Source organism: Gopherus flavomarginatus, chromosome 17 (genome assembly GCF_025201925.1).
Source record: "Gopherus flavomarginatus isolate rGopFla2 chromosome 17, rGopFla2.mat.asm, whole genome shotgun sequence".
In the NCBI taxonomy this organism is placed as follows: Eukaryota; Metazoa; Chordata; order Testudines; family Testudinidae; genus Gopherus; species Gopherus flavomarginatus.
In genome coordinates, this window is record NC_066633.1 from 25,050,278 (window position 1) to 25,076,817 (window position 26,540).

General features: G+C 46.5%; 1 protein-coding gene across 7 annotated transcripts in view; it reads right to left on the reverse strand.

Annotated features, from left to right (window-relative positions):
* PNPLA7 (patatin like phospholipase domain containing 7) overlaps nt 1-26,540 on the reverse strand; it is a 415,290-nt gene that overhangs the window by 149,464 nt on the left and 239,286 nt on the right. For all 7 annotated transcript variants that reach the window (XM_050926463.1, XM_050926465.1, XM_050926462.1 and 4 more), the window contains one exon: nt 11,190-11,339. In XM_050926463.1, coding sequence (XP_050782420.1) covers nt 11,190-11,339 — 150 coding nt within the window. The remainder of the gene's footprint in view (nt 1-11,189; nt 11,340-26,540) is intronic.

Sequence of the window (26,540 nt, forward strand, 5' to 3'; positions counted from 1 at the left end):
AATTTTCTCCATTTATGCAGGGTGTATCTTTGGCCTTTTTTGGCTGGGGCAATAATTCTTAGCGTGCCCTTCATCAGAGGCTTTCCACCAGGTACACAGGAAAAGAACACTGGCTCACAGCTGGCTGAGTCCTATTACTGTTTCATGACAAGTCAGAAAGTTTCTGGTTACTTCCTTAGAGGTAAATCCTTTGGTCTAAAGTAAAGTTAACCAAGCAAATTGTTCCTGCTAATGAGCCCTCCCTAACTGGCTCTCACGTGAATCTTTTCTTTCTGGAGTTCTAACTTCATTTCTGCTTCACATTTAAGTTTCATAGTAAATATTTATACTTCGAAATTCACATCCATAGTAAGTGGAAAGTTTTCTGGTTGAGACTTTCAGAATGTGTGTGTGTGTGTGTGTGTGTGTGTGTGTGTGTGTGTGTGTGTGTAAAATACTTTTTTCATACTAAGTGCTACTATTTTAAGGTCACATCTTTAAGGATCTAACAGGCCTAGAAATAAATGCTAGTCATCCCTTTGGAAAGCTGGAAATGTACCTTTTCTCATGGGATAAAAGGAGGGCAGGTGTGGAGTTCAGAGATGCATGATAAATGCAATATTTTCATCATCACTACACTCAGGGAGAGGAGCCCCAGGTTGTCACTAACTTCCTGTGTGACCTTGGCCAAGTCGCTGCCCCTATCTTTGCTGGAGTTCCCCCATCGCTAAGGAGCGTATCAAAGCAGATAGTTATTGTTTGGCTGAATCCCCAAATTTTCTAAAAACAAACAAGTGAAATGAAATTTAGATAAAATTGGAGGATTTACTATAAAACTTAATTTTTTTTTTAGTGGGGAGAGGAGGGACGCAAATCACTCTGAATTACTAATTTTGTCACTGGAGTGCACTATCAATAACCGGAGACGCCACAAAGCGTAGTTTCTGCTCTGTGCCCCCTAAGGAATAGACAGATGATTTACAATTACATTTTATAAAAGGGCAAAAAATGCTTCCAGAGAATTTTTTGATGATACCTCTCTCCTGTTCACAATCCTAATTAAAATGGATGGATTAAAATCCCTTGAAAATAGAATGTGTGACAGGGGTGGATTATATACTGTACACTTGTGGTTTTTTCAATATATACAGAAATAACATGGGCAGAAAATTAGCCATAGTTTCAGAGTATTTCAGGGTTGGATAAACAATAATAAGACCTGATGAATGAATAATTTCAATTTCAGTAAGACAAAAATCTGGTCTATTGGCTGCGTTCTGGATTATGCAGTGTCTGTGTTTATGGCACTTTACCCTCTCACTGTGGCCGTCTGCTCCATTTTTCAGCTGATGAGGTTGTTATCACAAATATTGTCTGCTCACAAGAAGCACGTGAAAAGGACAACAGGGAAAAGTCAGATGTCACAAAGGAAAACTTGCCCCCCTTTGTTACAGTAGGGTCTCAACCTGAGCAGCCATTTTGTTTCAAAAATAGGCATTGTGGCCCTTTTTTTTTTTAAACATATTAAAGTTATCTGCCAGTCACTTAGGATCCAGCTGTAATTTTCTGCAGTAAATCATAACGAGGTCATATTATGGAAAGATCAGTAGCAGTTTAGGTTGCAATCTAGCTTCCATTCTGTTTTATCTCCATTCTCTCCCTAACTTTTACCTGGATAGGGATTGTCCTGAAAAGATTATGATTCACAGGGAGGACAACAATTCCTGCCTTATGTTTCCCAACAGGAGAGGATGAACAGTTCAAATTACAAGAATTGTTTAGTGATTCATTGTTACTATTTTTAATCAAGTATCCCAGGATTCTTTAGCCACTTTTCACACAGGAGTAAACCCCATACAATGTTAACAAATTCACACACGCTCACACATCTGCACACTGGACTGCACAAAGATTTATGTTTGAAGAGGTGAAAAAGCCTAGTGAACTGTCTAGCTTAACAGTTCAGCACTTAATGTTTCATGCACATAGAAGTTTGAGATGCTAAACCGGTTTATTACTAGGCCATTTACTTTTTCAAACATAAAAGTGTCTGCGGTTCCATAAGGTGGGGGCTGCCTCCCAGCACCCTGCAAAGCTTCTCCTGGACTTCTTGGCAGCTGCCCTGTAGAGTTCACAAGCTCCTGCTCCTCACTTCTGCAGCAGGAGGACATCCCAGGAACTCCACACAAAATGGAAGTCTCTGCTACTTCTCTGCAATTGAGCTCAGAACCCTTCCCTTTCATTGCTGTGTTCTGCGGCCCAGCAGAGCTTCAGGTGCACAAAGCCTTCAAAGTACGAACACCAGCCCCACACCTCCCTCAGTGTCTTTTCTGTTTTAAAGAGCCAAGAGCCCTTTTTTGTCCAGATTAGGACATGTATTTATATGTATTAACAAGAAGGGGAGCTCTGGAGATCTGTACATGAAATGAAGTGCAAAGCACAGAATGAACTATGCAGTCTACCTTTGAAACTGCAGTTACCAGCTTAGCACCATAAAAATTCCAGCACTTAATGGGAACTGGAGTGTTAGCACTCCCAGCACCGGCTGTCTTATCAGGCCATATCATTTGGACTAGCTAACACAAGTTTTAAATGAACAAAGTCTACTGTATTAACTCACAGCAGCATTCGGAAAGGTATTTTCTGTGAGTTAACATAATCATTTATGTCCATCACCGAATGCACATAAATTATTTCACATCATGCCAGTTAAAGACCTCCAGTTCCATTTTGAGATTTCACTAAGATTCAGTGCTAACTATGCTGGCGATTTCATAGAATTACTTTGGAAATACAGTATAGTTGTAGCCATATTGGTCCCAGGATATTAGAGACACAAAGCGGGTGAGGTCATATCTTTTATTGGACCAACTTTTGTTGGTGAGAGAGACAAGCTTTTAAGCCACACAGAGGTTAACAATAACTGTGTGGGTGAAATCAGACAAATCACTATGCTCTGGAATGAACTCTCAGAGGAAAAGACAAAAACACGCTATCACCTGTGGGTGAATACATTTGATAAAGCAATCATTCTATAGCTGACCTATCAGTCCTCCTTCTCAAAGGAAACCTGCACAACATTTCCTCGGATCTTAAATTCATTACTCTGCTAAATGCTGAAAATCATGGACTTAACAGAGACACTGGACTTATGGCTTATTACAACAATCTGTAAACCACTAACTTCCCCTTCTGTACTATGACTTCAGAGGTGTTTGTTAATGGGCCAATCTACCTTGAATGGTTCCTTACAATATGTGCTAACTACTTATGCTAAACAATCTGTTCCACCTTGCATTTTGCTGAGATGCTGGGAGTGCCTTTCCCAAACCTGAAGAAGAGCTCTGTGAGCTAGTCTACACTAGAAGCGCTACATCAATGCAGCTGTATTGCTGTAGCGTGTCCAGTGAGGATGTTCTGTGCCAATGGGAGAGAACTCTTCCATCAGAATAATAAATCCACCTCCACAACAGTGGTAGATATGTCAGCAGGAGAAGCTCTCCCGCCAACATAACACTGTCCACATGGGCACTTAGGCTGCTGTAAAGTATGTTGCTCGGTGGCTTATTCACACCTCTGAGCGACGTGAGTTATACCTAAGTAATACAGATCTGGGTTGTGTGGCTCGAAAGCTTGTCTCTCTCACCAACAGAAGTTGGTCCAATAAAATATATTACTTTACCCCCTTTGTGTTTCAGAAATCCAGACATTCTCATGACCAGCTAGTTGTTTGGATTCGAATATACGAAGGATTTGTGATGGAAACCTGATATAATGAAATATTACCTGCTCAAACACATGGAGTGTGAACGGGATAGCTGGTCTTGATGAATCATTTGCTGTTCAACTAAATTGTTTTTTTTTTTTTTTTTTTTTTTTTTTTAAAGGGAGATAGTCAGACAACCATGTCTCTCCACTTGGTAATTACGTAGGGCAGCGTATTAGCTCATGACAGGATTATTATTATTGAAGGCACAAAACACGATGTTTTCCCTCAAGTTTCAAGTTCTCCATACCTAAGTCCTCTCTATGCATATGCATCGTGATGACCACTTCTTACACTAAAGAAATTAGATCAAAGGGATACTGTTGAAGGTGTTATGCAGGGGCAGCTCCAGGCACCAGCACACCAAGCAAATACTTAGGGCGGCAAGCTGTGGGGGGCGGCCAGCCGGTCACCATGAGGGCGGCAGTCAGGCTGCCTTCGGTGGCTTGCCTGTGGGAGGTCTGCCGGTTCCACGGATTCGACGTTAATTCGGCGGTGGGCATGCTGAAGGCGCAGGACCGGCAGACCCACAGAAGCTGTGGAACCGGCGGACCTGCCACAAGCATGCCACCAAATCCATGTTACCAGAGGACCTCCCATAGGTGCGCCACCGAAAGCCACCTGACTGCCATGCTTGGGGCGGCAAAATACATAGAGGCACCCCTGGTGTTATGTCTAAAGAACTGACTAACTACAACAGGGATCCTTCTCTCTAAGACACGGCCTTCAGTGTTCTTTCTGGGTATCTCTTTCAAACTGAACATTCATGTCACCAGAAAACATAAAACTAGAAATTTGTCCAGTGTTTCTTACAAAATGCCAGTAAAATAGGTGCACATGTGCCCTCTGACTCACAGGGCTCGTCCAATACCAACTGAAATCCTCCAATGATGCCACCAGGCATTGGGTCAGACCCCTCGTGCATGGTGATTATTATTAATGCACCATGTACATGAGTGAACACGTGTACCTTCTTTTTTATGGGACTCTCACAAGCAACAGGTTGGTGTGTGTTTTTCCTGAAAGAAAAACTGGTGTCGATGGAAGGGATTTGAAAATAAGCCTTAAAATGTTACAGGGCAACAATTCCATAGGCATGACAGTAATGTCCCTTTAGCAGAAAAAACTTATCTTTCACATAAATTGCCCTAATCTCCACTGTACTACCATCCCCTTCTCTTTCCTTTGAATAAAATGACATGGGGTCAGCAGCTCTAACATGTACAATCATGGACTCAGTAAAAAATGAGGATGCGGTAAGCAGGGAATGGCACATAACCTTTATGTTTTCCTCGCATTCTATTTTATTCTGTGGAAATAACCTGTAAATGGGCATGACTCGCAGGAAAGCTTACAGTAACGCCATAAACACTCCACAGCAGTTTGGTAACTGTGGTGCCAGTTGGCTCCAATGCTGAGACATGCTACTAACATGCCCATTTTTCCTAGTTAAATTTCTTCAGATAAATGGAAAAAGATGGTTACTCACCTTTGTAACGGTTGTTCTTCGAGATGTGTGTTGCTCATATCCATTCCAATTAGGTGTGCGCGCGCCACGTGCACGTTCGTTGGAAGATTTTTACCCTAGCAACACTCGGTGGGTCGGCTGGGTGGCCCCCTGGAGTGGTGCCGTTATGGCGCTGGATATATACCCTTGCCGACCCAACAGCACCTCAGTTCCTTCTTGCTGGTTACTCCGACAGAGGGGAAGAAGGGCGGGTTTGGAATGGATATGAGCAACACCTCTCGAAGAACAACAGTTACAAAGGTGAGTAACCATCTTTTCTTCTTCGAGTGATTGCTCATATCGATTCCAATTAGGTGATTCCCAAGCCTTCCCTAGGCAGTGGGGTCGGAGTGAGATGTTGCAGAATGCAAAACTGCTGAGTCAAATGCTGCATCATCTCTGGACTGTTGAACCAATGCGTAATGTGAGGCAAAGGTGTGAACCGATGACCAGGTCACTGCCCGACATATTTCCTGGATGGGAACATGGGCCAGGAAGGCGGCAGATGAAGCTTGAGCCCGAGTAGAATGGGCGGTGAGGTGGCTAGCCAGAACGTGAGCCAAATCATAGCATGTACGGAGCAGGATGTTACCCAAGATGAAATTCGTTGGGATGAGACCGGCAGGACTTCCATCCAGTCTGCCACAGCTACAAATTGCTGAGGTGACCTTCGGAAGGGTTTGGTTCTCTTGATATACAAGGCAAGAGCCCTGTGAACGTTTAGGATGTGCAACTGTTGTTCCCAATGCGATGGGTGCGGCTTCGGGAAAAAGACTGGGAGGAAGATATCTTGATTGACATGAAAGGTGGACATCACTTTAGGGAGGAAGAAGGGGTGTGGTCGCAGCTGTACCTTGTCCTTATGGAATAATGTATACAGGGGGTCCGCTGTCAAGGCCCAAAGCTCAGATACTCGTCTTGCCGAAGTAATAGCGACGAGGAAGGCTGTCTTCCAGGAAAGGTACAGCAGCGAGCAGGTGGCCAGTGGTTCGAAAGAAGCACCCATAAGCTTGGCTAGCACCAGGTTGAGATCTCAGGTAGGGGTCGGGTGTCTGACTTGAGGGTACAAACGTTCCAGTCCCTTGAGGAACCTTGAAACTATGGGGTGAGAGAAGATTGATCGGCCATTTTCCCCTGGGTCGAAGGCGGAGATGGTTGCCAAATGCACCTTTATGGAAGAGACCACTAGGCCCTGTTCTTTCAGGGATCAGAGGTAGTCCAGGACAGTAGGAACGGACACCTGCCTGTGGACTGAGTTACGCTGAGCGCACCAGCAGGAGAAATGCTTCCACTTGGCCAGATATGTCATCCTAGTGGAAGGCTTCCTACTGCCCTAGAGCACCTGTTGGACCGAGGCAGACCAACGCAACTCCGACTGGCTCAACCATACAGCAACCATGCTGTGAGGTGAAGACACTGCAGGTCCGGATGGTGAAGCCGGCCCAAGTCCTGTGTTATGAGATCCGGCCAGAGTGGCAGGGGAATCGGGACTGCTACTGAGAGGTCAAAAAACATGGTGTACCAGTGCTGCCTTGGCCACGCTGGAGCAATCAGGATCAGGTGGGCGCTGTCCCTGCGGAGCTTGAGTAAGACTTTGTGGATGAGCGGAAACGGTGGGAAGACATAGAGTAGATGCCTCTTCCACGGGATCAGGAATGTGTCTGAGAGGGAGCCCGCAGAGCATCCCTGGAAGGAACAAAACACCTGGCATTTCCTGTTCTCTCGAGAGGCAAAGAGGTCCATGTGGGGAAACCCCCACTTCCGGAAAACAGAATGGATGACGTCCGGACGAATCGACCGCTCGTGAGACAGGAAGGATCTGCTGAGGTGATCCGCCAGAGTGTTCTGGACTCCTGGGAGAAAAGATGCTACCAAATCGATCGAGTGGGCTATGCAAAAGTCCCAGAGGTGGAAGGCTTCTTGACAAAGGAGGGAGGAGCGTGCTCCGCCCTGCTTGTTTATGTAAAACATGGCCGTTGTGTTGTCCATGAACACTGATAAACAACGGCCTTGGAGATGGTCTCGAAACACCTGGCATGCGAGACGGATCGCTCTCAGCTCCCGCACATTGATGTGCAAGGCCAGCTCTTGAGGCGACCAGAGACCTTGAGTGCGAAGGCCCTCGAGGTGGGCACCCCAACCCAGAGATGACGCGTCCATGGTTATGGCCATCGAGGGTTGCGGTGGGTGGAATGGCATCTCTGCACAGACTAGAGTGGGGTTTAGCCACCAGGTTAGGGAGCCCAGAACCTTCCAGGGAATAGTGAGCACCGAGTCCAGGCTGTCTCTGCATGGTTGGTATATTGAAGCAACCCAGGTTTGAAAGGGACGGAGGCGTAGCCTCGCGTGCTTGGTCACGAAGGTGCAGGAGGCCATGTGACCTACTAGGCTGAGGTAGGTTTGCACTGATGTTGTCGGGAAGGTTTGAAGACCTCGAAAAATTGAAGCCATTGCTTGAAAACGCGACTGCGGAAGGCAGACTCTGGCCAGATTGGAGTCCAGAACCGCTCCTATGAAGTGTATTCTCTGCCTAGGTGTCAGAGTAGACTTCTCTGTGTTGCTCATCAGACCTAGGCTCCCGAAGAGGTCTTTGATGATGCACAGATGCTGCGACACTTGTAACGGGGAAGTCTCTCGAATGAGCCAATCGTCGAGATACAGGTAGATGTGTACCCGACGACGCCGGAGGAAGGTGGCGACTACAGCCATGCATTTTGTGAACACACGCAGAGCTGTAGAAAGGCCAAACTGAAGTACAGTGAACTGAAAGTGTTGATGGTTGACCACTAAACGGAGGTACCGTCTGTGTGGTGGGTAAATTGCGATGTGGAAATACGCGTCCTTCATATCGAGGGCGGCATACCAGTCTCCCAGATCCAGGGATGGGATAATGGTCCCCAGGGTTACCATGCGGAACTTCACCTTTATCATAAATGTGTTGAGTTCTCATAGGTCTAGGATCGGTCGTAGACCTCCCTTTGCGCCTTGGGGATTAGGAAGTAGCGGGAATAAAACCTCTTGCCCCTCATGTCTTTTGGCACCTCCTCTATGGCTCCCATGGCTAAGAGCGACTGGACCTCTCGTAAGAGGAATTGTTTGTGAGGGGGTCCCTGAAGAGGGACGGGGATAGAGGGTGGGAAGGCGGGGTTGAAACAAACTGAAGGTAGTATCCCACTTCCACCGTGCGCAGGACCCAACGATTTGAAGTTAGCTGGGACCAGGTAGGGAGGAATTGTGAGAGGCGGTTGAAAAAGGGAGGAGAAGGATCCGGTAGAGCAACTGGTGGGCCGCCCTCAGGTGTCCCATCAAAAGTTCTGCTTGGGTCCTGCTGGTGGTTTAGGGGGCACCTGATTTTGACCTCCTTGAGGGCCAGACTGTCTCCGATGATTCCCTCTACCACGCCTTCTGCTAAAGTCCTGACGCAGCCTAGGCGGGGCGTTAAGGCGGTGTGGCTGGGGCCGGAAGGTCCTGCGTTGGGTCACTGGCATGTGCATACCCAGCAAGAGCATAATAACACGATTGTCCTTCAGACTTTGAATCTGGAGTCAGTTTTATCTGAGAACAGGCCCTGGCCTTCGAAGGGCAAATCCTGAATAGTTTGTTGTAATTCAGGGGAAAGGCCTGATACCTGGAGCCAGGAGATATGCCTCATCGTCACTCCTGACGCCAGAGTTCTGGCTGCAGTGTCCGCTGCATCCAGAGAGGCTTGGAGGGAGGTTCTTGCTACCTTTTTACTCTCCTCAAAGCAGGGCCGTAAATTCTTGATGGGATTCCTGGGGAAGAAGCTCCATAAAATTCCCCAGGGACACCCACATGGTAAAGTTATATGTACTTAGAAGGGCTTGTTGGTTTGCCACCCTAAGTTGGACTCTCTCTGCCGAGTATATTTGCGGCCTAGGAGGTCCATGCGTCTAGCCTCCTTTGACTTAGCAGCCGGGGCTTGCTGGCCATGACGCTCCCTTTCGTTCACTGATTGCACCACTAAAGAGCAAGGAGGTGTGTGAATGTAGAGATATTCATACCCCTTTGAGGGGACCATATATTTTCTCTCTACTCCCCTTGCTGTAGGTGGAATCAAGGCTGGGGATTGCCAAATGGTATCCGCATTAGCCTGTATGGTGTGGATAAATGGAAGAGCCACTCTAGTAGGTGCATCAGCCGATAGGATGTCCATGACAGGGTCCTCTATTTCATGGACCTCCTCCACCTGTAAGTTCATATTCTGAGCCTCTCATCTCGAAAGGTCTTGATGGGCCCTGAGATCAATTGGTGGAGGGCCTGAGGAGGATGTTCCCGCCACCGCCTCGTCAGGCGAGGAGGAGGAGGAGGAGAGGCCCGGGACCAGGGAGTCCTGTGGGGGCTCCTGCACTTGAGGAGTGGCATCTGTGTCAGGTGGAACCTGGGTGCCTGCAGATGGTATTGGAGCCTCATCCATGCCTGTGGGCGGGGAGGGAGGCTTACTGTCACCTCTGGTACCCGGTGTTCTGATGGGACAGACCGTGGAGCCACTGATGGAGCACCTTGGGCCTGGTGGTATGCCCACGGTGTCCAGAAGGACCAGTGATGAGGCCCTTGCTCGTGGCTCTGGCTCTCTGGGAATATATAGCTGGGGACGGCAGAGTCACACTCCTGAGGATAGGATGCGCTATCAGCCTGCGATGACACCGATGTGTGTCTCGATGGCCACGGCGGTGCCGATAGACCCTGGGAGGGCGCCACTGTTCTGGATGCTCGATCCCGGGGTGGTACCGGGGAGCGGTACTGGGAGCTATAACGGTACCGCGAGCGAGACTGGGACCTTCTACCTGCCCTCCCGGGGCGGTACCGGGAGGTCGACCGGGATCTCAAGTCCCTTCGTCTGGAGCGACTGTGGGATACACGGTGCCAAGGTCGGTGCCGTAAGTTAGATCGGTACCGGGAGTATCCAGCCGGCGAACGAGATGTCGAACGGTGCCGTGAGTGTGACCGGTACCGTGATGGAGAGCGGTGCCGGGACTGCGAGCGGCGCCAGAAGCGGGAACGGCGTGATCGAGAGCATCTGCGAGACCGTGATCTTGAACGACGTCTCTCCGTTGGACCAACGGAAGGTGGCCTTACCAGGGCCAGTTTTCCAATGGATTGTATGACCCGCACCGGTAGTTGAAAATAACTGTGAGTAGCTAGGGACGTGGAGATCAGCAAAGCTGCGCTCCACAGTTCCAACGGCCATCAGGGGCGGTAAGAAGGAACTGAAGGGTCGTTGGGTCGGCAGAGGTATATATATCCAGCGCCATAACGGTGCCACTCCAGGGGGCGACCCAGCCAACCCACCGAGTGTTGCTAAGGTAAAAATCTTCCGAGGAACATGCACGCGGCGCGTGCACACCTAACTGGAATCGATATGAGCAAGCACTCGAAGAAGAACTAACCCATCCAACACTGAGAAGGCCCAAGCCCACAATACACAGGGCTAGGAACCAGGGTGAAGAAAACAAACGAGGCTCAAGGGCACCTCTACAACTTTTGAAAACCCTAAACAAGGATTTGGTGTCACACATTCACAAGACTGTGCGTTTCAAAGGACAATCTTGTTCGGAACAGCAACTCCTGGAACTCCCCGATTACAATAGCTAAAGCATATTACTGGCTGAGTTCTGATGCCTCTCAGGAATCACAGGGCTTGCACTGTACCATGGAGTTTCTCCAATTACATTAAAAGCAAGAGAGAAAGGATTAATTAAAAGAAGGAATAATTAGTTTTTTAAATCCTGGGAAAAGACTTTCATGACAACAGACATGATTTTCTTTTACCTAATAAAATGCCTCATTCTGTGCCTTCGTTGTACAATTTCCCTTCCAAACCCAAGCAGCAGCCTGTCATACACAGTGATAGACAGCCTGACTGATGCTTTGCCAGAACATTACAATTTGCAGTAACATTTGCAGACAAGCTCTTACCAATAGCGCTGAGAGCGTGTTTGAGCTCCAAAGTAAAGGCAGTAAGTGGTACCTCTTCAGACACTGGCATGATTGCTACGGTGGAGAGGTTGTTGGCAGGATTTCCAGCATCCCACTGGCTGCTAGTGGTATGTAATCCAAGAGGATGACCTGCCAAAAAAATTATGTAATTAGCCAACCAGAAAGCTGCATCCCCACTTGGTACTAGGTCTCCTTTTCAATTGTCAGGCTACAGGGAAATAATTATTGAATTATTTAATCTATTAGATGCACAATATTCTCTATTTAGGCCAAGGTGAAGATTACAGACTATTCCGTTCTATACAGGCTGCATGCAGACTCTTATTTTCAGTTACTGAAGGGGCAGGCTGTGGGTAAAATTCAGGCAATGTCAGAATTCAGATTCTGAGACTAGGTGAAGTGGGATGCATTTTCACCTAATCCAGGCTCTCCTGAGAGATGGAAGATGCTTCTCAACCTATCAGAGCTCAGCCCTGGCATAATGAACTTAGACAGCAGGCATCCTCTTGGCCTGGGAAAGAACTCATTTAGTTAACAAAAAACAACCACCTATTTCCATGAGTCAAAGGATTCCAAGAATCAACCCACACTTTGTATAGTCTTCCCAATCAGGGAAATAAATATCCAGGAGGTCATTTCAGATATGGTCCATATTAACATTTGAAATCTCCATTGTCCTTTCTTTTTACATTTGTGGTAGGGAATTCCAGACCACGGAGGGAACATGATAAGGAAGGGACCAGTTCCACAACAAAGAAAGTGCTCTCACACTTTTCACACTAATAACTGCAGGTTCCTATTAAGCACCTTTCTTGATGTCTGCATTAATGTGAGTGAACAAGCACATCTTACCAGAACCCTGCAGTACTTTACTTTCTGGTATTAAACGTGAAGATTCCTACTTTACACAAGCTGGCGTTAGACTCACTGGGGCCCAGGACAGAAACTAAGGAGTGGGACCTCATTCTGCCTTCCTTACCGGCTTACACATTGGATTTCTGGAATGTTTTGATCAATATCATAACAGTCATATTACTACTACTTTTGGGGAAATACTGTGACAAAAAAATTCTGCACCCGATATTTTAAAATCCTGCAAAATTCTGCATATTTTATTTGTCAAAATAACATTATATAAATCACGCTAATTTCAATTATTTTGGTAATTTATTTCAAAATACCTGTCAGCAAGTGTGTGTGTAACAATACAGACACACACAAAAATTCCTCCAAGAGTACAGTTAAAGAAACCCCTACAATAACCAAGTTCCTGTTTCTCTGCTCCCTCCCTCACCCCCAGAGCCCAGTCACGGAGCACACACCCAACTCAGATACCCGCACCCGTTCTCCCTAAGATTCCAGCCGCAGGGTGCCCCCACCACAGGCGTGACACCTGCACTCCAACCCTCAAGAGCCTAGGGGTCCACAGGGAGAAACGGCCTGATGCTGGGTCCCAGGGTTGTAGGGAGTTTCCTGCACGCCAACTCCTTCCTTCAGGCTGTGCTGAAAACTGCAGTGGTGCAAAATTCCCCCAGGAGCATACTACTATGATTACTGCTACTATTGCCACTCACAATAACCATAGTAATACAGTATAAAATGAATTTTATGCAAGAAAATAACCAAATCAGAACACATTGACAAACTCATCTAAATCACTTAGAAGTGGACCCTCCTTGCTTTTGAGGAGGCAAATTCTTCAATTATTTTAGAGATGTCAAACTGGCAACAAATTTCATGTTCAACTGAAGTCTCAGACAGACCATTCAGATAAACTTGTGAATAAATCTTTATTAACTTTAAATGTGAGAAGCTTCTCTCTCCTGAGGCCACGGTTATGGGTACAGTCAAAAGGAGATTCAATGCAATGCTTAGGTTTGGGTATAGATCCAACAACTTTTCAGCGTCGATGTAGTTTAACATCACCAGAGGCAAATTAGACACCCCAGTTGATAAAGATTAACAACACTGAGAGTTACTGACAGTCACTGATCCCTGCTTTCAGATTCCGCCATGCCTCCATACTGCACAAATGTGCTGAGAAGCATTCACGCTCTTCGAGACAAGAATGAATGCACTTCCATGCACTGAAGGTGTCCTTCAAAAAGGAATGATTGCATTTTCCAGAAAGAGTACAACAAAAACAAAAAATACTTTATCTTCTGACACTGAAAACAGAAGCCATGATCAGAGAATTGTGTCATCATTTTTAAGGTTAATCTAATAGTTCGCCTTTGTAAAGCATCGGGGAACAGCATCTTTTTTTTTTTTGGTAATTCAATATCCAGTATTTGTTTGGCCTGCTCTGAACAAGTTCACATCTCTGGTTGTCAGTTATTCTTTCTGGCGATAGTGTTGGGTCATCAGACAATGTCAGAATGACCTCAGTGGACTCGCCTCACAGATCAGTGTCCTCAGATTTGGCCTGAACCTTTTCCCCAGTTTCAGCTTGCTCCTCAAAATTCAAAGGTGACTTCTCAGTGGACAGAGTGACAGAAGTCAAACACTCCCCGCTTTCTGCCTCTTATGGTGTGAAGAATGTAGCTAATTTAGGATATTTTCCCAAGCGTTTGACCTGTTCCTCAGAAGCACATCTTTTTTAAGCACCATTGGAATATGAGCATTTCATCTCTGGCTCTACTTTTCCCTCCTTAATTTTATATAACTTATTAGTGATTTTGTTTAAGTTAAACATAATGTAATTTTAACAGAAAAGTATTTTTTTCAAACACCCCAAATCCTGAACTCACCTCCATGATCCCCTAATTTTACTCCACTCTCTCTTCAATCCAACACCAATCGTATGCGAGTGTAGTGAGGCCAAGTGGCCTCCCTCCGAGCAGGAGAGCGAAGGATCCTTACACTCTCCTTGAAGTGCAGAGCCTAGATCCCGCTCACCTTGCTGGAAGTACCGGGGCGTGGCCAGAAGTATAAAAGGCTAGCCCTGCAGCACAGTTGGAGGGGAGCCCGCAGAAGAGAAGGATGATCTGCTGCTTCGGTTGCATCCCCGAGAGGAACCCTCAGCTGGCTGCCCCAATCCATGGAAACTGACGAGGACTGGCCTGGAGTGCCTGCTGCTGTGTACCCCAAGTAGCTGGAAGAGGCCTGGAGGCCAGAGGTACTGAACCCTGGAGTGGCAGGAAGTGGCCCAGGGGCAGCGACGGAGCAGCTGGCTGCAGAGCCAGATGTGGCTCAGTCAGCGTGTTGTGGTTGGATCTCCGTCGATGCAGGGGGCGGGGGGCAATCCTGCCCCTGCCAGGGCCCTTTGCTGGGAAGCGGTGGAGTAGGGTGGGCCCACGTCTCCTTATCACCCCACGCCGGGGTGGCTGACTCCCTACACTGTGCAAGGAGGCTCTAGCTCTGAAGAGGAGCTTCCCTTACAAGCCCCCCTTAGCCCTGGTCTAATTTAGCAGCATTAGATCAATTTAAATCGACATCGCTGGGTCGAATTTGGGGTAGTGTGGATGCAATTCGATGGTATTGGCCTCCAGGAGCTATCGCAGAGTGTTCCTCCATTGTGACCGCTCTGGACAGCACTTTCAACTCAGATGAACTAGCAGGTACACAGCAAAAGCCCCAGGAACTTTTGAATTTCATTTCCTGTTTGGCCAGCGTGGTGAGCTCATCAGCACAGGTGACCATGCAGTCCCAGAATCGGAAAAGAGCTCCAGCATGGACTGAACGGAAGGTACTGGATCTGATCACTGCATGGGGAGATGAATCCATTCTATCAGAACTCCGTTCCAAAAGACTAAATGCCAAAATATTTGAAAATATCTCCAAGGGTATGATGGACAGAGGTTACAATGGGGACCTGCAGCAGTGCTATGTGAAAATTAAGGAGGTCAGGCAAGCCTATCAAAAAACCAAAAAGAGGCAAATGGCCGCTACGGATCAGAGCCCCAGACATGCCACTTCTATGGTGAGCTGCATGCAATTCTAGAGGTGAGGCCCTACCACTACTCTACCCCTGTCCATGGAGACCTGCAAGGGGGGAATCTCATGCAACAGAGATGAGGAATATGACGAGGTGGAGGAGGAGGAGCATAGCGCACAGCACGCAAGCGGAGAAACCATTCTCCCTGACAGCCAAGAACTGTTTATCACCTGGAACCAAGCCAGGAACTGTTTATCACCCTGGAGCCAATACTCTCCCAATCCTCCCAAGGTGGGCTCACAGACCATGAAGCCAGAGAAGGCACCTCTGGTGAGTGTACCTTTGTAAATATAATGCATGGTTTAAAAGCAAGTGTGTTTAATGATTACTTTGCCCTGAAGACTTGGGATGCATTTACGGCCAGTATAGCCCCTCCTATTGAATGGCCAACCCAATGGGTGCTTGGTATGGGAAAGGAGGGTGCTGCTGTTTGAAACCATTCCCACATGTTATGAAGGCTGAAGAAGGCAAAAGACTGTGGCTTACCATGTCTGCCTGCAAACCAAATTCTGTTGCCCGGCCCTGCGTCTGTGATCTCTCACACCAAACTGGCAGGCCCTCAATATAAGAGGCAAAATGCAACCTTGTACCGAAAGCATCTGTGCTACGTAATGTTAACAGCTTGGTTCACTGTGAAAGAGTCTACCCATTGTTCTCTAAAATGTGTCTTTTTAAATACTATTCTCCCTTTTTTTCCTCCCGCAGCTGCGAATGTTTCAATGCTCCCCCTATCATCTCCGTCCCAGATGCTAGTGCAGACAACGTACTCGTGATGAAATGTTCTCTGAGGTCATACAGTCCTCCTGCATTGAAAGAGCTCAGCAGAATGCATGGAGGCAAACAATGTCAGAGTCCAGAAAAGCAGAAAATGAATGCAAGGACAGGCGGGATTGAGTGAGATGAGAGATGGTGGGCGCAAGATCAGAGGTGGTGGGAGCAAGAGGAGAGGTGGCGGCTGTACAATGAGAGGAGGCAGGATGCAATGCTGAGGCTACTAGGGGATCAAACTGATACGCTCCGGCATCTGGTGGAGCTGCAGAAAAGGCAGCAGGAGCACACACCACCGCTGCAGCCCCTGTGTAACCACCTGCCCTCCTCCCCAAGTTCCATAGCCTCCTCACCCAGACGCCCAAGAACACAGGGGGGTGGGGGGACAGCCTCCGGGCACCAAACCACTCCACTCAAGAGGACTGCCCAAGCAACAGAAAGTTGGCATTCAATAAGTTTTGAAGTGCAGTATAGCCTTGTCCTTCCCTCCTCCCCCACCTCTTCTGGGCTATCTTGGCAGTTATCCTCCTATTTGGGTGATGAATTAATAAAGAATACATGATTTGAAACAATAATGACTTTATTGTCTCTGCAAGCGGTGATGGAAAGGAGGAGGGTGGTTGGCTTACAGGGAAGTAGAGTGAACCAAGAGTGTGGGTTTTCATCAAGGAGAAACAAACAAAATTGTCTCACCATAGCCTGGCCAGTCATGAGACTGGTTTTCAAAGCTTCTCTGATATGCAGTGCACACTGCTGGCTCTTCTAATTGCCCTGGTGTCTGGCTGCACGTAATCAGTGGCCTGACGATTTGCCCCAGCTCCCACTCCGGCATAAATGTCTCCCCCTTACTCTCACAGAGATTGTGGAGCTCACAGCAAGCGGCAATAACAATTAGAATATTGGTTTTGCTGAGGTCTAACCGAGTCAGTAAACTGCGCCAGTGTGCTTTTAAATGTCCATATGCACATTCTACCACCACTCTGTACTTGCTCAGCCTATAGTTGAATAGCTCCAGGGTGCCTATGTCTGGCTTCATGAGCCATGGCATTAAGGGGTAGGCTGGGTCCCCAAGGATAACTATAGGCATTTCAACATCCCCAACAGTTATTTTCTGGTCTGGGAAATAAGTCCCTTCCTGTAGCTATTCAAACAGACCAGAGTTCCTGAAGATGCGAGTGTCATGTACCTTTCCCAGCCATCCCACGTCGATGCCGGTGAAACATCCCTTGTGATCCACCAGTGCTTTCAACACCATTGAAAAGTACCCCTTGCAGTTTATGTACTAGCTGCCAAGGTGGTCCAGTCCCAAGATAGGGATATGCGCTCCATCTATCTCTCCACCACAGTTAGGGAATCCCATTGCAGCAAAGCCATCCATTGTGACCTGCACATTTCCCAGAGTCACTACTCTCAGCTCAGTGATTGCAGCACAGCAGCCCCTACAGTAGATTTACCCACTCCAAATTGATTCCCGACTGACCGGTAGCTGTCTGGTGTTGCAAGCTTCCAGAGGCTATTGCCACTCGCTTCTCAACTGTGAAGGCTGCTCTCGTTTTGGTATTCTTGTGCTTCAGGGCAGGGGAAGGGAAGTCACAAAGTTTCATGAAAGTGCCCTTACGCATGCAAAAGTTTTGCAGCCACTGGGAATCATCCCAGACCTGCAACACTATACGGTTCCACCAGTCTGTGCTTGTTTCCTGGGCCCAGAATCGGTGTTCCATGGCTAGAACCTGCCCCATTACCACCATGATGTTCAAATTGCCAGGGCCCGTGGTTTGTGAGAAGTCTGTGTCCATGTCCTCATCGCTATCGTGATTGCCCTGTCGTCGCCTCCTTGTCTGCTTTTGCAGGTTCCGCACATACTGCAGGATAATGTGCGAGGTGTTTACAATGCTCACAACAGCAGCGGTGAGCTGAGCGGGCTCCATGCTTGCCGTGGTATGGCGTCAGCAGGAAAGCAGAGTTGCAGCGGAAGCGGTGGATAATGACGGATGCCACGAGAATAGATGTTTATACCGAACGACGAGAGGACCTGCGAGGTGGATTCATGGTACCAGAAGTTGCAGCAGTGGATGACTGAGCTCATTTACTCAATTGAGAATGAGCTCATTTACAACAGCAGGAGAGCAGAGTTGCAGCGGAAGTGGAGGATGACGATGGTTTGCATACCTACTGCACCGTCTGCTGCCAGCAGCACCCAGGACACAACAGCAGCAGTGATGGTGAGCTGAGCGGTATGGCGTCTGCACAGAAAAAAGGTGTGAAACAATTGTCTGCCATTGCTTTCACGGAGGGAGGGGCGACTGACGACATGTACCGGAAACCACCCACGACAATGTTTTTGCCCCATCAGGCATTGGGAGCTTAACCCAGAATTCCAACGGGCAGCGGAGACTGTGGGAACTGTGGGATAGCGACCCATAGTGCACCACTCCATGCATCAATGCTAGCCACGGTATTGAGGATGCACTCTGCTGACCTACTGCTCTTAGTGGGGACATATACAATCTACTGTATAAAATTGCTTTTTAAAGATCAACTTCTATAAATTTGACCTAATTTCCTAGTGTAGACATACCCTTAGAGACTGTTGCTTTGCTGGCTGCCTGAGCCATTCCCAGGCTAACGGCAACCCTGAAAGACTGTTTTGCTTGCTGGCAACCTTAGCCTACTCAAGCCCAGGCCTCAGCTCACCTGTAGACTGTTTGCTGGCTGCCTGAGCTCTGCCCAGGCCAAAGCCAGCCCCGATAGACTTGTTTTAAGGGCTGACAGCCACCCAAAACCAGGCTAAAGCCTGCCTGGGACTATTGATCGCCCAGCTCTATTATGGGCTCATGGATGTCCTGCAGACTCTGGTCCTGGCCAGACAGGACTCGACTGAATGGCCTCCCTCCGAGCGGGAGAAGAAGAGATCATTACAGCGAGCAATTCATTCTTTCAAAGTGCAGATGTAACAAATCATAGAAACACAATGAAGCTGCAATTCAGTAAGCAAATGAGTTTGCAAAAAAATGCAATAATATTTTTTTCTGCAATACAGTTTTAATTTGCGATTTTCAAATGTTTTCAGCCAAGTCCCCCCTTTGAGTTACAATTTTGGTTGCACTCCCCCAATACCTACTCCTCCCCTCCCAGGTTTTCGGGGGCTAAGGTGTGTGCAACAGTCTCTCGGGGTGGGACCAGAAGTGGGTGCAGAGGAGTTGATACTGACCCACAGGCTGGGTGACTCACTGAAGTGAGTCAGGGGGTGGTGACAGCGCTCCCTCCCTGAGGCCCCACCACTGGGTGGGAGCCAGAGGCCGAGCCCCACCACTTATAACATAGCTTCGCAGAGTCCCCTATGGGGTGGGGTCCTGGGCAATTGCCCTGCTTGCTACCTCTTAACATTGGGCCTAACTTTAGAGCCCCAATTGTTCTGTTCTTAGGGAGCACAAGCCAGCAAGACAATGAGCTATTTCTTTGTCAAAAGCATCAATTATGTCTAATGATCTCTATCCCATTTCACAGGTCCCTAGACCCCTGGTTATGGAAAATTCTGAAGGAACAGCTGTAGAATAGCCTGGAAAATTATCATAAATATATAAACATAACACACAGTAGATACTAAATAAGAGAAAATTCACTGCATTCAATTTTTCATTTGACCATATATACATTTCATTTATCGTTTGGGCAACAATCTGAACACCCAAATACACACACACAACACAATTAGATATTTTTCTTTTTGTTTCTGGTGAATTTGAAAATCGGGAGGGTTCAAAGTTCAAAATGCTCACTACTTTCAAATTACGCAGTTCAGAAAATAGTTAACACATGTTCCCTATGCTCCTTTTACTTTGGCTGGTTGGCTTGGCACAAACTTATGGGTTTATGGAAAACAGATCCTACCAAACTAACTCAATATCTTTTTTTGATGAGATTACAAGTCTGGTTGATACAAGTAATAGTGTTGATGTAACATATTTAGACTTCTGTAAAGTACTGCATGATATTTTAATTAAAAAACTAAAAAGGTATAATATTAAATTGATTAAAATGTATTATAAATAGGGAACTATCACTAGTGGGATCCTGCAGGGATTGAGTTCTTCACCCTATGCCATTTAACATATTTATTAATGAGCTGGAAAAAAACATAAAATCATCACTGATAAAGTTTGCAGATGACACCAATGAAGAGGACAGGTCACTAATATACAGCCATCTGGATTGCTTGGTAAGCAGAGGACAAGCAAACAATATGTGTATTCATATGTCTAACTGTAAACATATACATCTAGGAACAAAGAATGAAGGCCATACATACAGAATAGGGGGTTCTATCCTGAGAAACAGCGACTCTGAACAAGATTCAGGGTTCGTGATGAATAATCAGCTGAACATGAATTCCTAGCGTGACACTGTGGCCAAAAGGGCTAATACGATCCTTGTATGCATGAAGAGGGGAATCTTGAGAAGTGGAGAGGTTATTTTTCCTCTGTATTTGGGACTGGTGCAACCACTGCTGGAATCCTGTGTCCAGTTCTGATTTCCACAATTCAAGAAGGATGTTGGTAAATTGGAGAGGATTCAGAGAAGATCCACGAGAATAATTAAAGAATTAAAAAACATGCCTTATGTTGTGACAGACTCAAGAAGCTCAATCTATTTGGATTAAAAAAGAGAAGGCTAAGAGGTGACTTGATCACACTCTGTAAGTGGGAACAAATATTTCATAATGGACACTTCAATCTAGCAAAGATATAACATGATCCAATGGCTATAAACTATTTCTAGACAAATTCAGAATAGAAATAAGGTGTACATTTTCAGCAGTGTGAGTAATTATCTACAATTTACCAAGGATCATGGTGGATTCTCCATCGCTGACAGTTTTTAAATCAAGACTAGATGTTTTTCTAAACAATCTGCTCTAGGAATTATTTTGGATAACTTTGTGGTCTGTGTTATACAGGAGGTCAAACCAGATTATCACAATAGTCCCTTCTGGCCTTGGAATGAGTTTACCCTGCCACTGTGATGGGTTCGGTCACAAAGTCCCTCAGGACTGTCACTAGATGTGCTGGGAAACCACTGAGAACAAACCCCCCTGCCAGGGAAGGCTTCCCTCCACTCCTGTCTTGCTGAGTAAGACACTCCAGTCAACTACAGCACAGACCAAGAGGTTGGGCCACGCCTCCCTGCAGTTCACTGAAACTGAGATCCACTCAGCTCAGGGGCTTCTTAGTTAACAGAGACTTTCCCAGCACCCAGAAGTCAGTCTTTCTGGGAGCCTAAACCACAAATAAATCTGTTTTACTCTGTATAAAGCTTATAAAGGGTAAACTCATAAATTGTCCACCCTCTATAACACCGATAGAGAGATATGCACAGCTGTTTGCTCCCCCAGGTATTAATTACTGACTCTGGGTTAATTAATAAGCAAAAGTAATTTTATTAAATATAAAGAGTAGGATGTAAGTGATTCCAAGTAATAACAGACAGAACAAAGTAAGTTACCAAGCAAAATAAAACAAAAACATACAAGTTTTAGGGAGGGAGGGAAAGGTCAGTGGTTTGAGCATTGGCCTGCTAAACCCAGGGTTGTGAGTTCAATCCTAGAGGGGGCCATTTGGGGAACCGGGGCAGAAATCTGGGGATTGGTCCTGCTTTGAGCAGGGGTTGGACTAGATGACCTCCTGAGGTCCCTTCCAAGTCTCTGATTCTAAGTCTAAGCCTAATACATTAAGAAACTGATTACAGATGAAATCTCACCCCCAGAGATGTTCCAATAGGCTTCTTTCACAGACTAGACTCCTTCCTAGTCTGGGTCCAGCAATCACTCACGCACCCCTTCCCACACAGTTATTGTCCTTTGTTCCAGTTTCTTTCAGGCATCTCTTTGGGGTAGAGAAGCCATCTCTTGAGCCAGCTGAAGACAAGGCTTCCAGGGCCTTTTATATTCTCTCTCTTGTGGGCAGAAACCCCTTTGTTCTTCTGTGCAAAGTAACAGTAACAAGATGTCAAGTATCAGAGGGGTAGCCATGTTAGTCTGGATCAGTAAAAGCAGCAAAGAATCCTGCGGCACCTTATAGACTAACAGACATTTTGGAGCATGAGCTTTCGTGGGTGAATACCCACTTTGTCGGATGCATGTAGTGGAAATTTCCAGGGGCAGGTATATATATGCAAGCAAGAAGCAAGCTAGAGATAACGAGGTTAGTTCAATCAGGGAGGATGAGGCCCTGTTCTAGAAGTTGAGGTGTGAAAACCAAGGGAGGAGAAACTGGTTTTGTAGTTGGCAAGCCATTCAGTGTCTTTGTTTAATCCTGAGCTGATGGTGTCAAATTTGCAGATGAACTGAAGCTCAGAAGTTTCTCTTTCAAGTCTGGTCCTGAAGTTTTTTTGCTGCAGGATGGCCATCTTAAAATCTGCCATTGTGTGGCCAGGGAGGTTGAAGTGTTCTCCTACAGGTTTTTGTGTATTGCCATTCCTAATATCTGATTTGTGTCCATTTATCCTTTTCTGTAGAGACTGTCCAGTTTGGCCGATGTACATAGCAGAGGGGCATTGCTGGCATATGATGGCGTATATTACATTGGATGTGCAGGTGAATGAACTGGTGATGGTGTGGCTGATCTGGTTAGGTCCTGTGATGGTGTCGCTGGTGTAGATATGTGGGCAGAGTTGGCATCGAGGTTTGTTGCATGGATTGGTTCCTGAGCTAGAGTTACTATGGTGTGGTGTGCAGTTACTGGTGAGAATATGCTTCAGGTTGGCAGGCTGTCTGTGGGTGAGGACTGGCCTGCCACCCAAGGCCTGTGAAAGTGTGGGATCATTGTCCAGGATGGGTTGTAGATCTCTGATGATGCGTTGGAGGGGTTTTGGCTGGGGACTGTATGTGATGGCCAGTGGAGTCCTGTTGGTTTCTTTCTTGGGTTTGTCTTGCAGTAGGAGGCTTCTGGATACACACCTGGCTCTGTTGATCTGTTTCCTTATTTCCTCATGTGGGTATTGTAGTTTTGAGAATGCTTGGTGGAGATCTTGTAGGTGTTGGTCTCTGTCTGAGGGGTTAGAGCAGATGCGGTTGTACCTCAGTGCTTGGCTGTAGACAATGGATCGTGTGATGTGCCCGGGATGGAAGCTGGAAGCATGAAGGTAGGCATAGCGGTCGGTAGGTTTTCGGTATAGGGTGGTGGTAATGTGACCATCACTTATTTGCACCGTGGTGTCTAGGATGTGGACCTCCCGTGTAGATTGGTCCAGGCTGAGGTTGATGGTGGGGTGGAAGCTGTTGAAATCATAGTGGAATTTTTCCAGAGTCTCCTTCTCATGAGTCCAGATGATGAAGATGTCATCAATGTAGCGTAGGCAGAGAAGGGGCGTGAGTGGACGAGAGCTGAGGAAGCGTTGTTCCAGGTTGGCCATAAAAATACTGGCATACTGTGGGGCCGTGGGGGTGCCCATAGCTGTGCCACTGATCTGGAGATATATATGGTCATCAAATTTGAAATAGTTGTGTGTGAGGATAAAGGCACAGAACTCAGCAACCAGTTGTGCTGTGGCATCATCAGGGATACTGTTCCTGACAGCTTGTATTCCATCTGTGTGTGGGATGTTTGTGTAGAGAGCCTCTACATTCATGGTGGCTAGGATGGTGTTTTCTGGAAGGTCACCAATGCACTGTAGTTTCCTCTGGAAATCAGTGGTGTCACGGAGATAGCTGGGAGTGCTGGTGGCATAGGGTCTGAGTAGAGAGTCCACATATCCAGACAGTCCTTCAGTGAGAGTGCCAATGCCCGAGATGATGGGGCGTCCAGGAATTCCGGGTTTGTGGATCTTGGGTAGCAGATAGAATAATCCTGGTCGGGGCTCTAAGGGTATGTTGATTTGTTCTGGTGTTAGTGTAGGGAGTGTCCTGAGTAGATGGTGCAGTTTCTTAGTGTATTCCTCAGTGGGATCTGAGGGAAGTGGCCTGTAGAATTTGGTATTGGAGAGTTGTCTGGCGGCCTCCTTTTGGTAGTCAGACCTGTTCATGATGACAACAGTACCTCTTTTATCAGCCTCTTTGATTATCATGTCAGGGTGGTTTCTGAGACTGTGGATGGCATTGCGTTCTGCATGACTTAGGTTATGAGGCAAGCGATGTTGTTTTTCCACAATTTCTGCCTGTGCATGTCAGCGGAAGCATTCTTGTAGCTACCTGGGCAAGTCACACATCCATGAATGATTCAGCGGATTGTTTACATGTTAGTTTGAACATTCCCAGGAAAGCTCAGATGTGGATTGGTGTCTCCCGAAATCCATTGTCAGTTAAGTGTTTCTTGATTGGGCACTTACTGAGAATAGTCTGTTCTCAAGAAGCTGACCAAATGCTTCACTGAGGCTACTTAAAATCAAACACGTTGAGATACAAGTACATAGCCAATATTCATAATTTCAAATAGAAAAATGATAAACACATACAGACAACATAATCATAACCAGCAAACTACAACCTTTCCATAGACACCCACTTAACCTCCTCTGTACAAGACCTGGTACATCCATAGGACCCTGGTTACAACAATGACCTATACGGTCACAGTTCACGTCAATAATATCACACACTTCTGAGAGATGCAAGAGGTTTTTTCATCTTTCTACTTTAACTAAGCTGAGGCTTGTCTTATCTAGTTCAGCTGAGAAGTTTAGATCTAGGTATGCTCTACAAACCATTTGTTTTCTATTATTACTGTCAAAGCTGCAGAATAACTGCACCTGTAGTTTCCTGTTCTGCAGTCCCTCAAGGGCATCCACTTAAAGTTTCAGACTTCCAGCCATCACCTTTCCTGGGCGGGATTTATAAAGGGCTATATAAGACTGCATAGCTCCCTGATCTACACTGTGATATCCCCAGCAAGCCTGTCTGCCTAAAAGGCCAGCACCTGTGCTTTGCTTTCTCTCCAAGGATTACGATCAGTGTATTGTCAGCAGTTACAAATCACCACCAATTCTTTCTAGGCAAGCACCTTTATTCTTAAGGTAAAAGCATTACAGAGAAAACATGTAAAAACAATAAAAACCTATACACATACTAGAAAAACTTAAATGAGATTACCCCCAAGTCCAATGTAGGGCTCTGGTAGCTGTCAGTCCTTCAAACTCCACAAATGGGTTTCCCCTGTGGTTACAATTTCATATCAGTCTTTAGATCAGGAACCAGAACAAAGGGTGGGCAAATCAGCCATTTCTTTTTACAGCTCGGGCTCTTCGTCAGGAAAAGGTAATCAGCAGCTACACCTCTCCTCAGGATGCAGCTTCAAAAGGCTGGACTTTTTCCATAACCAGAGTCCTGGCATTACCCACTCCCCAAGGAAATCCATATAATACACATTGTCCCAGATGTCCATGCTCATCAGGCACATTTCAATATAGAGACAATGTGGGTGAGATAGTATCTTTTATTAAACCAACTTCTGTTGGTAAGAAGACAATAGACTAAGGACAAGAGTAGGTGAAGATGCTTTCTTTCCAAGGACTACGACCAGTGTATTGCTAGTAGTTATAGCTCAGATGCTGGCACGCTCTCTATGGAAGCTTTCCTCATTAAATTCTGAATTTTACAGCAGGTGAAGTTTTAGGTCCAAACTACTTTCATATTCCTTTAAGAATCCCTTTCACCCAGAAGAGATACCTATGTGGGCCCAGAACTGAGTGAATTATTGATACAAATGCACATCAATTCCTGCAAAATAGCACTGATCCTGTTAGAATCCAGTCTCATTAGAAGAAAGTGATTATTCCCCTCTATTCAGCACTGGTGAGGCCATCCCTGGAGTACTGCGTCCAGTTTTGGGCCCCCCACTATAGTACGATGAGGCCCTGAAACATAAACCCTTATCAGAGGCCTGGTATGAGGCCTAAGGCCTGAACTAAAGTACAGTCAAGACTTTGCTAACATAAAGAAAAGTTCAGCTGTGAGCCAGAGGCCGGCCACGAAAGGACTGATGTTGCAAAAATACACATACCTAAAAGGTACTGAACACCAGATATCAGAACACTCCGATATGTGCACATTCCACACAGATAACAAGGACAGTGGCAAAAGGGTAATATAATGGATAGAGTTGTTTTGTTCAAACCAACATGTACAAGGTGAGAGGCGGTACCTTACTGCATAGAGGGGTTGTACCTCGGTACATCAGGAGTGATGTGTAATTTGTTTGTACCTGTGTATAAGAATGCATCTCTGAGTGAACGTCTTTGTCCGGCCTAGGGGGCACTGGAAAGTCCTGCCACTGACTTTGTCCATTGTCGGGGGCCCATATTCGTAGTATGTACTGTAGAGTCTGCTGGAAACTATTACTGAGCTTCGTTCGACAATAATCATGGCCGGGTGCCTTCGTATCTTATCAGAGTCTGTGGTCATTGGGGATTCTCTCGGGGTTTGTTGTGCCACCAATCTGCAGAGCCGGGGCAGCACACAGAGGGAACACGTAAAAGCAGCTGACTGTTATCAACATTGAACAGAGCAGAGCACCACACCAGTAGGGTCCAATGACGGAAATGATGTGGACAAATTGGAGAGAGTCCAGCAGAGGACAACAAAAATGATCAGGGGGCAGGGGCACATGATATACAAGGAGAGACTGAGACAAATG